Genomic DNA, 15,732 nt, shown 5'->3' with positions numbered 1-15,732 from the left:
AGGTGCATCATTGGGTGCAGTCAGGTTAGGTTAGTTTCACAATTATTACCTTATTGGGTGCAGTCACAGGTTACTGGGTGCTATTTAGGGTGATTCAGTGCTTCATTGGGTGCTTCTTTGTGTGCTTCATTAGGTGCTTCATTCATCAAAAGGGTAGATCAGGTTAAAAAAACTCACTGGGTGCAGTCTTGGGTGCCTCATTGGGTGCTTCATTGGGTGCTTCATTCATCAAAATGTTAGGTCAGGTGAAAAAAAAGCACTGGGTGCATTCTTGGGTGCCTCATTGGGTGCAGTCTTAAGTTAGGTTAGCTTAGGTTAGGTAACCGAATTATTGATTGCATTTCATAAAAAAACACTGGGTGCAGTCTTAGGTGCATCATTGGGTGCTGTCTGAAGTTAGGTTAGGTTACGTTAGGTTAGGTATAGAATTATTGATTGCATTTCATTAAAAACACTGGGTGCAGTCTTGGGTGCTTCATTGGATGCTTCACATCAAAAGGTTAGGTCAAAAAAAGTTAGGTTAGGTACAGAATTATCGATGGCATTTCACAAAAAAAACACTGCGTGCAGTACTCTGGGTGCTTCATTGGGTGCTTCCTTGGGTGCCTCATTGGGTGCTGTCAGGTTAGGTTAGGTACAGAATTATTGATTGCATTTAATAAAAAAAAAGTGGGTGCGATGTTCGGTAGTCAGCCTTAGGTTAGGTTAAGTACAGAATTAATAAAAAGGTGCATTCTTAGTTCAGAATTAATAAAAAAACCACTCAACTCAAAACTCAATGCTTATGACAATAGCTTTTTTCATAGAAATTGATCAGCAAAACATTAAATGAAACTGACTAATTAAAATCTCAAAATATTCAAAATGCATTTAATTTAATTTTTTTTCAATTTAATCTTCAAAAAAAGTATATAAAAGGTAACTGCAAATTTTAAAAAATTATATCGATCATGAATAATTCTAAAGAAGAAACAATCTTGAAAACGTATACAAAAGTAACTGCAAATTTTAAAAAAAGTATATCGATCGTGAGTAATTCTAAGGAAGAAATAATCTTTAATGAAGAAAAAACAATCGTTAATAATGTTGAAACAATCTTTAATAAAGAATCAATGGAAGAAATATTGAAAACAAATAGAGAAAAAATAGGATTGAATAAATCTCAACATGAAACAATCTTTAATACAGAATCAGCCAAAATGGATAATGAAAAAAAAGGAGAAGAATCGAGTATTGAGGAATTTAAAAAAATTGAAGTGACAGACGATAAATTCGAAAAATACGAAGATGAATTTTTTCAAATGAATGGAACGCACGTTTATTAGAACATTCGTTTTATGATGTCAAAAATTATGACATTTACAATGTCATAATTTTTGAAACAAGTCCATAATTAACCTAACCTAACCTAATCTATATCTCGAGTACCTAACCTAACCTAATCTATATCTCGAGTACCTAACCTAACCTAACCTAACCTAACTGTCAGGTTAGAAATTAAAAATTACAAATTAAGAAATTGAAATTAGAAATTAAAAATTAAAAATTGAAATTAAAAATTACAAATTAAGAAATTGAAATTAGAAATTAAAAATTAGAAATTGAAATGAAATAATTAAAAATTAGAAAGTGAACTTAAAAATTAGAAATTAGAAAGTGAAATTAAAAATTAGAAATTAGAAAGTGAAATCGAAAATTAGAAATTGAAATTAAAAATCAGAAATTGAAATTAGATTAGAAAGGTTAGTTAAAAATTAGAAATTGAGAAATTAGAAATTAGAAATTGAAATGAAAAATTAAAAATTAGAATATTTTAGAATTTCTCGGATTTAATATCTCTTCTTTATTTTAGAGTGTCTCTGATTTAATATCTCTACTTTATTTTAGAGTGTCTGATTTAATATCTATTTTAAAGTTTCTCTCATTTAATATCTCTACTTTATTTTAGAGTTTCTCTGATTTAATATCTCGACTTTATTTTAAAGATTCTGTTTTAATATCTGTTAGTTTCTCTGTTTTAATATTTGGAATGCTAATAGTGAGTAATAGAATACAAGAAAAGAATTGAGAAAGAACGTTTATATAAAGTACTTTTTATTTCATTTTATTTTTAATTTGCTATATTTGCAAATCCACATTCTTATTTTACTAGATTTGTTTAAAAACTTTTTTTTAAATTAAAGTTCGTTTATCCGACCGATAAATAATATTAGTTTGGTTTTTTTATCAATTATAAAAAAAAGAAAAGGGTGATTAGCAATAAATACGTTTGGTCGAAATGAAATGGAATCTGTACAAACGTCCTCACCGGTAACTGCGGCAGCTTCGGTTCCTTCTTCGCTTACTTCGATGAAAGTTTTGTGAATTAGTTCTGGAGATATCAAATAAGAAGTATCGAAAATACCACTAAAGTTACATTTACCGGCATATCCAATTCCCAATGATTCCGTGGAAATTTTTTTTGTGTATCTCAATTTAAATTTTGGAAGTGCAATAGTTTCGATTAACTCGTCTCGAAGATCTAGTGGATCAAATAAATTTTCTTTCAACGCAGACAAACCATCTAATTTATCGGGAAGGAAAATCAACATATTTACTCTATTTCCTTCGTAGGGAAGTTCTAAAACGGTAAAATCTCGTCCACGGCCAAATCGAAAATACGCATCTTTCATGATCATCGTAGGTACCGATTTTTTTTCGCAACCGTTGTTGAAGAAATCTGCAAATAAAGTTTCCTTTTTGTCGAAGGGTTTTGCCCAAATTGTTTTGAAATATAGTACGTTAAGGAGCATTAATATTGTTTCGGGATCGACGGATTCTAATATAGTTTGAATTTTTTCTCTAGATTTCTTTTTTACCCACGAATTCACCATCGACATCGTTTCTTCCTCATTGGCAAAGTTAACTTTTTTAACATCTGACAAGTAAAACTGTTCTATTCCTTCTAAATATTCTCGATTAACATCGACATCACTTATTAAAATAATATTGGCAATGTCTAAAACCTCTTTTAGTTCTATTATGTGGTTGAAATAATTTTTCTTTATATCTTCGTTAGATGTGTTGTCGTCGTATTCTAAAACATGCTTAATCTGCGATTCTGTTTTTCCCCGTGCACCTTCGAGCAGTGTGTGTAAAGCGAGAGTAATACCGAATGGAGAATAAAACAAATTTCCTGTGGAATCCGAAACGAAATAACGATATAGATATTTATTGACAAATAATCTTTTATCGACAACAGGCATCTTGATTTAAACTAATAAAATCCAAAATCTGACAAACGTTTTTATACTAAATCCGATTTTCATTTTAAATCATTTTTAAAAATCGATTTTTTTTAATAAAGATTTAATCTTTGGAAAGTAGGTTACTCGGTCTCGTTAACTATTACCGGGTTGATAATAATTTTTTAAAAAGTCGCGATAAAACCTTATCAACAACACGACAGATTTGATAATTTTCCATCTTTTTTTGGCAGTAATTTTTGAATTATATTTTTTTGATACGTATAACGGTAGAAAGGCTATTCCTTTCGAAGTGAATGATTTTGATAAGGTATACATTTGTTGATTTAAATTTTCAATGTAAAATCGACGACACATGTCAAAATAATCATTAGGGTCTAAGTTCTTACAAGCTAAATCATCCACATAAATTTGATCCCAATACGGATATTTAAATTTTTGAAAATATGGTTCGATCCAATGAAGGTAATCCATAAAACAAGAATATTCATTTTCAGAATTTTTTAAAAAAACAAAATTAAAAAAATCATGAAGATACGTAGAATGGTATTTTTCGTTAGCAGAAAAAATCAATAACGTTTCGTTACGAGTTTCAAAAATAACACTTTTTGTAATTTCATCTATTATCACGTAATGTGGACAAAAATTTTTGGATTGGCAATATTCCATCAACTTCTCAAAGGTTGGAATAGAAGGGAAATGTATTTCTATTATATTGTTTTTGGGAAATATGTTGAAAAGAATACAACTAATTGTAATTCCCAAAATTTCGAAACATTCAAAATCATTTAGTAAAATATCAAATAAGTTTTCGAAACCATTATTTAAAATAGAAATTAATCTTCTGTATTCAGAAATCACATTGTATCTAATACGAACACGATATCCTTTATATATCAGTTTAGTGTATTGGAATACAGGATATTCTATTGGCCTGAACGATATTCTTTTGGCCTGATAGTCTTTCGGCATTGTGATTATTGGCATTGTGATTATTAACCAAAATAAATATTCACACGTATCCTCTTATACAGCTCGTAATCTAGGAAATTAAACACGCTACCAAATGCAGCACAGTTCAACCACCAAAAGAACATTATAAATGTGTCATCATGGACGATTGGGATACAGTCTTAGGTACATCATTAACTGCAGCTTTATGTTAGGTTAGGTATTGATTTCATTTTATATAAAAAAACACTGGGTGCAGTCTTAGGTGTCTCAAATTGAAATTAAATATTAGAAATTAAAATTAAAAATTTGAAATGAAATTAGAAATTTGAAATGAAATTAGAAATCGAAATTAGAAATAAAAAATTACAAATAAAAAATTGAAATAAAAAATTACAAATAAAAAATTAGAAAGGTTAGGTTAGGTTAAATTAGAAATTAAGAGATCAGATCGTTCTATTTAAAAAAAATATTAAGAGAGATTAAAATAGAAACTCTAAAATAAAGTAGAGATATTAAAACAGAAACTCTCTTTCTCAAAATGATTTTTGTGGATAGAATTTGTAGATATCAAATTCTATCAAAACAAAAATTGTACAAGGGGGAAATAAGTGTTTAGGTTAGTGTTTATATATATATATATATATATATATATATATATATATATATATATATATATATATATATATATATATATATATATATATATATATATATATATATATATATATATATATAAAAACACTTATTTCCCCCTTGTACAATTTTTGTTTTGATAGAATTTGATATCTACAAATTCTATCCACAAAAATCATTTTGAGAAAGAGAGTTTCTGTTTTAATATCTCTACTTTATTTTAGAGTTTCTATTTTAATCTCTCTTAATATTTATATATATATATATATATATATATATATATATATATATATATATATATATATATATATATATAATATTATATATTATATATTATATATATTATATAATATATATATTATATAATATATATATTATATAATATATATATTATATAATATATATTATATAATATATTATATATTATATATAAAATATATATTATATATATTATATATTATATATTATATATAAAATATATATTATATATATTATATATTATATATTATATATACATATTAAAACTTATTTCCCCCTTGTACAATTTTTGTTTTGATAGAATTTTTTGATTTATAGAATTTATTATAATCAGAAAATTCCATCCACAAAAATCATTTTAAGAAATGTTTCTCTGATTTGATATCTGTACTGAGTTTCTCTGTTTTACTTTATTTTAGAGTTTCTCTGTTTTACTTTATTTTAGAGTTTCTCTGTTTTACTTTATTTTAGAGTTTCTCTGTTTTACTTTATTTTAGAGTTTCTCTGTTTTACTTTATTTTAGAGTTTCTCTGTTTTACTTTATTTTAGAGTTTCTCTGTTTTACTTTATTTTAGAGTTTCTCTGTTTTACTTTATTGTTTTACTTTATTTTAGAGTTTCTCTGTTTTACTTTATTTTAGAGTTTCTCTGTTTTACTTTATTTTAGAGTTTCTCTGTTTTACTTTATTTTAGAGTTTCTCTGTTTTACTTTATTTTAGAGTTTCTCTGTTTTACTTTATTTTAGAGTTTCTCTGTTTTACTTTATTTTAGAGTTTCTCTGTTTTACTTTATTTTAGAGTTTCTCTGTTTTACTTTTTTTTAGAGTTTCTCTGTTTTACTTTCTTTTAGAGTTTCTCTGTTTTACTTTATTTTAGAGATTTTAATTTCTAATTTTTAATTTCTAATTTCATTTTTCCTAATGTTTAATTTTATAATTTTTCTAATGTTTAATTTTTAACTTTTCTAATGTGTAATTTTTAAATTTCTAATTTCAATTTTCATTTCTAATGTTTAATTTTTAATTTCTAATTTCAGTTTTCATTTTAATTTCTAATTTATATGGCAGATGTCTTTTAAAAGATATTTAATTTTAGTAAAGAAAGATTTCACAAAAGCAGTTTCTTTCTATTGCTAGAATGTTGCTATCTTTCTGTATATGTAGGGGGCACTTCTCCTAGTACACTAGCTACATTTACAGAAGGAGTGCTCCCGAGATATGGATTAAAATATTTGGAATGCTAATAGTGAGTAATAGAATACAAGAAAAGAACAGACAAAAAACAAGTACTTTTTTATTTCATTTTATTTTTTTTTAATTTGCAAATCCACATTCTGATTTTATAAAAAACTTTATTTTTAATATTTAATTGCCATAAAACATAAAATTAAAGTTCGTCTATCCGACCAATAAATAATATTATTTTGGTTGTTTTATCAATTATAAAGAAAAGAAAAGGGTGATTAGCAATAAATACATTTGGTCGAAATGAAACGGAATCCGTATAAATTCCCACACCGGTAACTGCAGCAGCTTCGGTTCCTTCTTCGTTTATTTCGATGAAAGTTTTGTGAATTATTTCGGGAGATATCAAGTAAGAAGAAGTATCGAAAATACCACTAAAGTTACATTTACCGGCATATCCAATTCCTAATGATTCCGTGGAAATTTTCTTTGTGTATCTCAATTTAAATTTTGGAAGTGCAATAGTTTCGATTAACTCCTCTCGAAGATCTAGTGGATCTTCGAATGAATTTTCTTTCATAGCAGACAAACCATCTAATGTATCTGGCAGGAAAATCAACATATTTACTCTATTTCCTTCGTACGGAAGTTCTAAAACGGTAAAATCTCGTCCACGGCCAAATCGAAAATATGCGTCTTTCGCGATCATCGTAGGTACCGATTTTTTTTCGCAACCTTTGCTGTAGAAATCTGCAAATAAAGTTTCCTTTTGGTCGAAGGGTATTGCCCACGTTCTTTTGAAATATACTACGTTAAGAAGTAGTAATATTGTTTCGGGATCGACGGAGTCTAATATAGTTTGAATTTTTTCTCTAGATCTCTTTTTTACCCACGAATTCGCCATCGATATCGTTTCTTCCTCATCGGTAAAGTTAACTTTTTTAACGTCTGACAAATAAAACTGTTTTATTCCTTCTAAATATTCTCGATTAACATCGACATCAATTTCTTGTCTTACTAAAATAATATTGGCGACGTCGAAAACATCTTTTAGTTCTATTAGGTAGTCGAAATAATTTTTCTTTATATCTTCGTTAGATGTGTTGTCGTCGTATTCCAAAACATGCTTAATCTGCGATTCTGTTTTTCCACGTGCACCTTCGAGCAGTGTGTGTAAAGCAAGAGTAATACCGAATGGAGAATAAAACAAATTTCCTGTTGAATCCGAAACGAAATAACGATATAAATATTTATTGACAAATAATCTTTTATCGTCGACAACAGGCATCTTGATTTAAACTAATAAAATCCAAACTCGGACAAATGTTTTTATAATATTCTCCATTCAATTTCAATTTATTTTTTTTCAAAATTTAAATCGTCGGAAAAGTAAAGAATCAAAGGAAGAACCATTGAAAACAAATAGAGAAAAAATAGGATTGAATAAGTCTCAAGAACAACAAGATGAAACAATATTCAATAAAAAATCACCTAAAACAGATGAGGTAAAAGAAGAATCGAATAATGAGGAATTTGAAAAAATTGAAGTGACTGACGACGAATTCGACGAATATGAATAGGAAATGAATGAAACACAGATTACGTTCTTACCGGTTATGGCAATTTCAAAGAATTCGTTTTATTCAGACATATGATAGTTACTAAATTATTGATTTTCATCGATTAGGACACTAATGTTTCGGTCAACTAATTTGTAAAAATGACTCCGTACCTTACGATAACCTTCGTTACCGGGTCGATAATAATCTTTTAAAAAGTCTCGATAAAACATTATCAACAATACGATCGATTTTATAATTTTCCATCGTTTTTGGGCAGTAATTTTAGGATTGTATTTTTTTGATACGCATAACGGTAGAAAGGCTATTCCTCTCGAATTAAATGATTTCGATAACGTGTATATCTGTTCGTTCATATACGTAACGTAATATTTACGGCACATTTCAAAATGATCGTTAGGATCTAAGATACCATCGTCAAACTCCGACCAACAAACTTGATTCCAATACGGATGTTTAAATCTTGGATGTTCGAATCTTGGATTATCTGGATCGAGATAAGGTAACCAAAGAGAATCCACCAAACAACAAAATCGATCGATAGAATCTTTTAAAAAAAGAAAAGTTACACGATCGTCAAGATACGTAGAATGATATTCTTCGTTAGCAGAAAAAATCAATAACGTTTCGTTACGAGTTTCGAAAATAACATTTTCTGTAATTTCGTCTATCATCAAGTAAAACGGATGAAAGTTTTTAGATTTACAATATTCGATCAACTTCTCAAAGGTCGGAATGGACGGTAAGTGTATTTCTATTATACACTTTTTTGTTAATATATTCGAACGAATACAACTAGGTGTAATTCCCAGAATTTCAAAACGTTCGAAATCATTCAATAATATATCGAATAAGTTTTCGAAAGTATTATTTAGAATAGAAATTATACTTTTGCATAGAGAACTATAATCGGATCTAACGTGAATATAGGTTCCTCTGTATACCATTTTTCCATCCAGTAGCATACCCAGTTCAACATAATCTGGAAGATCCCGTGTTGGAAGATACAGATCCTCCGGAAGATCCAGTGGAACATCCAGTGGAATATTGCTATCGTCTTTCGACATTATTTTTCAAAATCAGAGTTTCACGTAGGTTTTGGATCCTGAGTATAAATCGTCTTCTCCTGTTTTGAGACTTGCAATCACACGCGTTTGCAATCACACACGTTTGAAAAAATCAACACGTTTGAAAAATTGCTAAATTGCCACGAAAAACATATTAAAACAATTTCAATGCTATCCTAAAGAGAAGAAGAGCTACTTGATTCTGAATGACCGAAAAATGTTTCGGGCATTGTAATAAGTAGGAGAATCGGTTAAAATTCATTTGTGATATAGGGTACTACTATTTTATTTTTTGTCGATCGGTCTTTTGTTAACTAATTCATAAAAATGACTCCGCACTTTACAATAACCTTCGTAATAATCTTTTAAAAAGTCTCGATAAAACATTATCAACAATACGATAGATTTGATATCGTTTTTGGGCAGTAATTTTAGGATTGTATTTTTTTGATATGTATAACGGTAGAAAGGCTATTCCTCTCGAAGTAAATGATTATTAAAACAGAAACTCTAAAAAACTATTAAAACAGAAACTCTAAAATAAAGTAGAGATATTAAAACAGAAATTCTAAAATAATATTAAAACAGAAACTCTAAAATAAAGTAGAGATATTAAAACAGAAACTTTTAAAATAAAGTAGAGATATTAAAACAGAAACTCTAAAAAATAAAGTAGAGATATTAAAACAGAAACTCTAAAAAATAAAGTAGAGATATTAAAACAGAAACTCTAAAAAATAAAGTAGAGATATTAAAACAGAAACTCTAAAAAATAAAGTAGAGATATTAAAACAGAAACTCTAAAAAATAAAGTAGAGATATTAAAACAGAAACTCTAAAAAATAAAGTAGAGATATTAAAACAGAAACTCTAAAATAGAGAAAATAAAAATATGTAGAGATATTAAAACAGAAACTCTAAAATAGAGAACATAAAAATATGTAGACGGAAATCCTAAAAATAAAGTAGAGATATTAAAACGAAAATCCTTTTTTCCTAAAATGCTTTTTGTGGATGGAATTTTCTGGTCTAAATCAATAAATTCTATCATATATATATATATATATATATATATATATATATATAATATAATATATATATAAACACTTATTTCCCCTTGTACAATTTTTGTTTCGATAGAATTTATTGATTTAGATCAGAAAATTCCATCCACAAAAAGCATTTTAAAAAGAGTTTCTGTTTTAACATCTCTACTTTATTTTAGGAGTTTCTGTTTTAACATCTCTACTTTATTTTAGGAGTTTCTGTTTATTTCTACTTTATTTTATAGGAGTTTCTGTTTTGACATTTTAATTTTAATTTTTAATTTCAATTTCAATTTTAATTTTTAAGTTTCTGTTTTAATATCTGTACTTTATTTTTAGAGTTTCTGTTTTAATATCACTACTTTATTTTTAGAGTTTCTGTTTTAATATCACTACTTTATTTTTAGAGTTTCTGTTTTAATATCACTACTTTATTTTTAGAGTTTCTGTTTAATATCTCTACTTTATTTTTAGAGTTTTTGTTTTAATATCTCTACTTTATTTTTGGATTTTCTGTTTTAATATCTCTACTTTATTTTAGAGTTTCTGTTTTAATATCTCTACTTTATTTTAGAGTTTCTGTTTTAATATCTCTACTTTATTTTTTAGAGTTTCTGTTTTAATAAGAGTTTCAGTTTTAATATCTCTACTTTATTTTAGAGTTTTTGTTTTAATATCTCTACTTTATTTTAGAGTTTTTGTTTTAATATCTCTACTTTATTTTAGAGTTTCTGTTTTACTATCTCTACTTTATTTTAGAGTTTCTGTTTTAATATCTCTACTTTATTATAGAGTTTCTGTTTTAATATCTCTACTTTATTTTAGAGTTTCTGTTTTAATATCTCTACTTTATTTTAGAGTTTCTGTTTTAATATTTCATCGATTAGGACAGTATTTGTCTATTTTTTTGTTGATCAATAATTTTGTTAACTACTTTGTAAAAATGACTTCGTATTTTATAATAACCTTCACTACCAGGTAGATAATAATCTTTTAAAAAGTCTCGATAAAACATTATCAACAGCACAATAGATTTGATAATTTTCCATCTCTTTTGGGCAGTAATTTTTGAATTGTATTTTTTTGATACGCATAATGGGAGAAAGGCTATTCCTCTCGAAGTGAATGATTTTGATAAGGTATACATTTGTTGATTCAAATTTTTAATGTAAAATCGACGACACATATCAAAAAAATCATTAGGTTCTAAGTTATCACAAACTAAATCATCCACATAAATTTCATTCCAATACGGATGTTTAAATCTTTGAAAATATGGTTCGATCCAATGAAGGTAATCCATAAAACAAGAATATTCATTGTCAGAATTTTTTAAAAAAACAAAATTTACAAAATCGTAAAGATACGTAGAATGGTATTTTTCGTTAGCAGAAAAAATTAATAACGTTTCGTTACGAGTTTCATAAATAATACTTTCTGTAATTTCATCTATTATCACATAGTATGGACAAAATGTTTTGGATTTACAATATTCTATCAACTTCTCAAAGGATGGAATAGAAGGTAAATGTATTTCTATTATATTCTTTTTTGGAAATATGTTGAAAAGAATACAACTAATTGTAATTCCCAAAATTTCAAAACGTTCAAAATCATTTAGTAATATATCAAATAAGTTTTCAAAACCATTATTTAGAATAGAAATTAATCTTTTACATTCAGAAATCAAATTGTATCTAATATGAATATGATATCCTTTATGTTTCAGTTTTCCATCTGGTAGACTGAAAACATCATAATGTATTGGAATACATGATGTTCTTTTAGCCTGATAGTCTTTGGACATTATGATTATTTACCAAAATAAATATTCACACATGCCCTTTTATAGAGCTTGTAAATTTTTATATTTCTTACCCAATTTGTCATGTCATAATTTGTTTTTTTAAAAACCTTCATTTGTCATGATCTGTATTTTTCAAAATTATCATACGATTTCTCCCCTCATATTTCTTCAAAAGTATTTTTTCTTTTTAATTGATATAAAAAAATGGATGCATCTGAACGATTGTTAAATCGTGTTGATTTAATAACATTACGCGTAGATTAGGATAAGTACTGTTGATCGGTCTTCTTAACTAATTTGTAAAAATGACTCTTTACTTTATAATAACCTTCACTACCAGGTCGATAATAATCTTTTAAAAAGTCTCGATAAAGCATTATTACCAACACGATAGTTTTGATAAGTTTCCATCTTTTTTTGGCAGTAATTTTTAAATTGTATTTTTTTGATACGCATAACGGTAGAAAGGCTATTCCTCTCGAAGTGAATGATTCCGATAAGGTATATATTTGTTCATTCAAATTTTCAATGTAAAAAAGACGACACATATCAAAATGATCATTAGGGTCTAAGTTATCATAAACAAAATCATCCACATAAATTTGATCCCAATACGGATATTTAAACCTTTGAAAATATGGTTCGCTCCAATGAAGGTAATTCACAAAACAAGAATATCCATCGTCAGAATTTTTAAAAAAACAAAATTTACAAAATCATAAAGATACGTAGAATGGTATTCTGTGTTAGCGGAAAAAATCAGTAACGTTTCGTTATGAGTTTCAAAAATAACACTTTTTGTAATTTCATCTATTATCACGTAACACGGACGAAATTTTTTGGATTTACAATATTCAATTAACTTCTCAAAGGTTGGAATGGATAGTAAGTGTATTTCTATTATATTCTTTTTTGTAAATATGTTCGTAAGAATACAATATGTTGTAATTCCCAAAATTTCAAAACAATCAAAATCATTTAGTAACATATCAAATAAGTTTTCGAAACAATTATTTAGAAAAGAAATTAATCTTCTGCATTGAAAAATCAAATCGGATCTAATATGAATATAGGATCCTCTATATGTCAATTGTCCATCTGGTAACATAGGAACAATCGGTACGTATTGGAATATTATCACCCACCTTATATATGATTTATATTAATATGATATATTAATTTAACCAACATGATAATTTTGAAAATTACAGATTTCATGTCATGAAAAAAAAAATAACGTGACAAATTGTTGTAATTTTCAAAATAATCATACGATTTCTCCGCTTATATTTCTTCAAAAAGTGATTTGTTTTTTTTCACGTATAGATTAGGATAAGTACTAAATCATTGATTAACCTCTTAATTTTTTGTCTTTTTTTGTTGATCGCGATCTTGTTAACTAATTTGTAAAAATGGCTCTTTACCTTATAATAACCTTCACTACCGGGTCGATAATAATTTTTTAAAAAGTCTCGATAAAACATTATCAACAACACAATAGATTTGATAATTTTCCATCTTTTTTTGGCAGTAATTTTTGAATTGTATTTTTTTGATAGGCATAACGGTAGAAAGGCTATTCCTCTCGAAGTAAATGATTCTGATAAGGTATATATTTGTTCATTCAAATTTTCAATGTAAAATCGACGACACATTTCAAAATGATCATTAGGGTCTAATTTCTCATGATAAAATGCATCCCAATAAACTCGATTCCAATATGGATGTTTAAATCTTGGAATATATGTTTCGACATAAGGTGAATTAAGGCAATCCACCAAACAAGCATATCCATCGACAGAATCTTTTAAAAAAAGAAAATTTACAAAATCATAAAGATACATAGAATGGTATTCTTCGTTAGCAGAAAAAATTAATAACGTTTTGTTATGAGTTTCAAAAATAACATTTTTTGTAATTTCATCTATTATCACGTAAAATGGATGAAATTTTTTGGATTTACAATATTCGATCAACTTCTCAAAGTTTGGAATGGATGGTAAATGTATTTCTATTATATTCTTTTTTGTAAATATTTTCGAAAGAAGGCAACTAGTTGTAATTCCCAAAATTTCAAAACGTTCAAAATCATTTAGTAATATATAAAGTAAGTTTTCGAAACTATTATTTAGAATAAAAATTAATCTTCTGCATTCAAAAATCAATTCGGATCTAATACGAATACAGTATCCTCTATATACTAGATTTCCATTCAATGGGACATCCAGGAACACATCCGCTGGAACATGCAGTGGAACATGTAGTGAAACATATAGTGGAACTTCCAGTGGATCGTCTTTTATCATTATTATGAAAATAAAAGTTCATCAGAAATGCCTAGCCCTTTTATTCAACTTGTAATAATTTAAGTAAATATTAAGTTAATCCAATATAAAATAAACCAACATGATTTGGCCCAATGTGATTTTGTCTTTATAGATTTTTTTCTTTTAGTTATCCGCAACATTATCTTCAACCCAATTTGACTCATTAAAATATATTTTTAGGATTACTGTTGGTTACTACTACTATTATTAATAATAATAATAATAATGAATAATAAATAACGATAAAGAAATGTAGTGATTTTGGACATGAAATCTTAGACAGGTATTCAGTTTTAGACCAGTTAGAAAGTATCTTATTTTTAGTAAGAAAGAAAATATAAAAAATATTTTTATATTTTCTGAAAATATAAGAAAATATAAAAAATAGTAAGAAAAAAGTTCGTCAAGAATGCCCTTTTATATATGTGCAAAATATCGCCCCCCTCCAATATATGTTATATTGAAATGGAAAAAAAATAACACATCATTATACACGTTGTCACTTTTATTTTCTTTCATTATAAGTTGCACTTTGCACTTTGAAATTAATGTAGCTACTGAATACACTCAGAATTTGAGTTATTGGTAAGGACCCGAACAATAAGCATGGGAATAAATATTTTGACAAGTCTAATGGTATCTCTCTTTACCAAAAAAAAAAAGATTTTAATGTTGATTTTCCAAGCAGTTTACGTTAATCGATTTGGAATTGTATGCAGGTTATAATGTCTCATTGAACGCAAAGAACTTTCACAACAATAGGTAGTACTACAATTATCATATTCTTCTTGTTGCTGGTCGTCGTCATACGTATCTTGTTGCTGGTCGTCGTCATACGTATCTTGTTGCTGGTCGTCGTCATACGTATCTTGTTGCTGGTCGTCGTCATACGTATCTTGTTGCTGATCGTCGTCATACGTATCTTGTTGCTGATCGTCGTCATACGTATCTTGTTGCTGATCGTCGTCATACGTATCTTGTTGCTGGTCGTCGTCATACATATCTTGTTGCTGGTCGTCGACATACATATCTTGTTGCTGGTCGTCGACATACATATCTTGTTGCTGGTCGTCGACATACATATCTTGTTGCTGGTCGTCGACATACATATCTCGTTGCTGGTCGTCGTCATACATATCTCGTTGCTGGTCGTCGACATACATATCTCGTTGCTGGTCGTCGTCATACATATCTCGTTGCTGGTCGTCGTCATACATATCTCGTTGCTGGTCGTCGTCATACATATCTTGTTGATGGTAAAGCCAACTGCAGGTCACTCGAGGATGCACGTTTGCATCAAGAAGCGTGTCCCCGTCATACATATCTTGTTGCCAGTCGTCGTCATACGTATCTTGTTGTTGTTCTTGCTGTTGATCGTACCCGTTTTCTGATGGCAATGACGAATTTCTCGAGCCATCAATAAAATAAAAATCAGAATCAGAATCTGAATCATGTTGTTGATTGTCTTCATATGTACTTTGTTGCTGATCGTCTTCATACATATCTTGATGTTGCTCTTGCTGTTGATCGTCCCCGTCTTCTGATGACAATGACGATTTTCTCGACCCATGAATAAAATAAAAATCAGAATCAGAATCTGAATCGGTATACTCTTCTTGGTATTCTCGCGAAA

The 15,732-nt window shown here is 27.8% G+C and overlaps 2 protein-coding genes across 2 annotated transcripts; both read right to left on the bottom strand.

Annotated features, from left to right (window-relative positions):
• Nucleotides 1-2,177: 2,177 nt before the first annotated feature.
• On the bottom strand, nt 2,178-3,245 carry LOC150074728 (iripin-2-like). Its single transcript, XM_090389489.1, has one exon. It carries the CDS (start codon nt 3,243-3,245, stop codon nt 2,178-2,180), a length of 1,068 nt encoding a protein of 355 aa, XP_090245615.1.
• Nucleotides 3,246-6,231: 2,986 nt separating this feature from the next.
• LOC150074727 (iripin-2-like) lies at nt 6,232-7,560 on the bottom strand. The gene is made up of 2 exons (XM_090389488.1): nt 6,565-7,560; nt 6,232-6,327 (listed from the first exon to the last, which is right to left on the bottom strand). Exons 1-2 carry the CDS (start codon nt 7,558-7,560, stop codon nt 6,232-6,234), a joined length of 1,092 nt encoding a protein of 363 aa, XP_090245614.1.
• Nucleotides 7,561-15,732: the final 8,172 nt, after the last annotated feature.

This window comes from Mastigoproctus giganteus, unplaced genomic scaffold, assembly GCF_048544385.1.
Source record: "Mastigoproctus giganteus isolate SK-2022 unplaced genomic scaffold, ASM4854438v1 scaffold_71, whole genome shotgun sequence".
NCBI lineage: Eukaryota > Metazoa > Arthropoda > Arachnida > Uropygi > Thelyphonidae > Mastigoproctus > Mastigoproctus giganteus.
Note: the sequence above shows the minus strand (reverse complement) of the source record. Positions and strands in the feature narration are given on the sequence as shown.

Coding starts and splice junctions, on each gene's coding strand:
- LOC150074727 (XM_090389488.1), bottom strand. CDS start 7,560: ATGCCTGTTGTCGACGATAAAAGATTATTTGTCAATAAATATTTATAT. Junction 6,328..6,564: donor CCGTTTCATTTCGACCAAAT/GTATTTATTGCT, acceptor ACTCACTATTAG/CATTCCAAATATTTTAATCC.
- LOC150074728 (XM_090389489.1), bottom strand. CDS start 3,245: ATGCCTGTTGTCGATAAAAGATTATTTGTCAATAAATATCTATATCGT.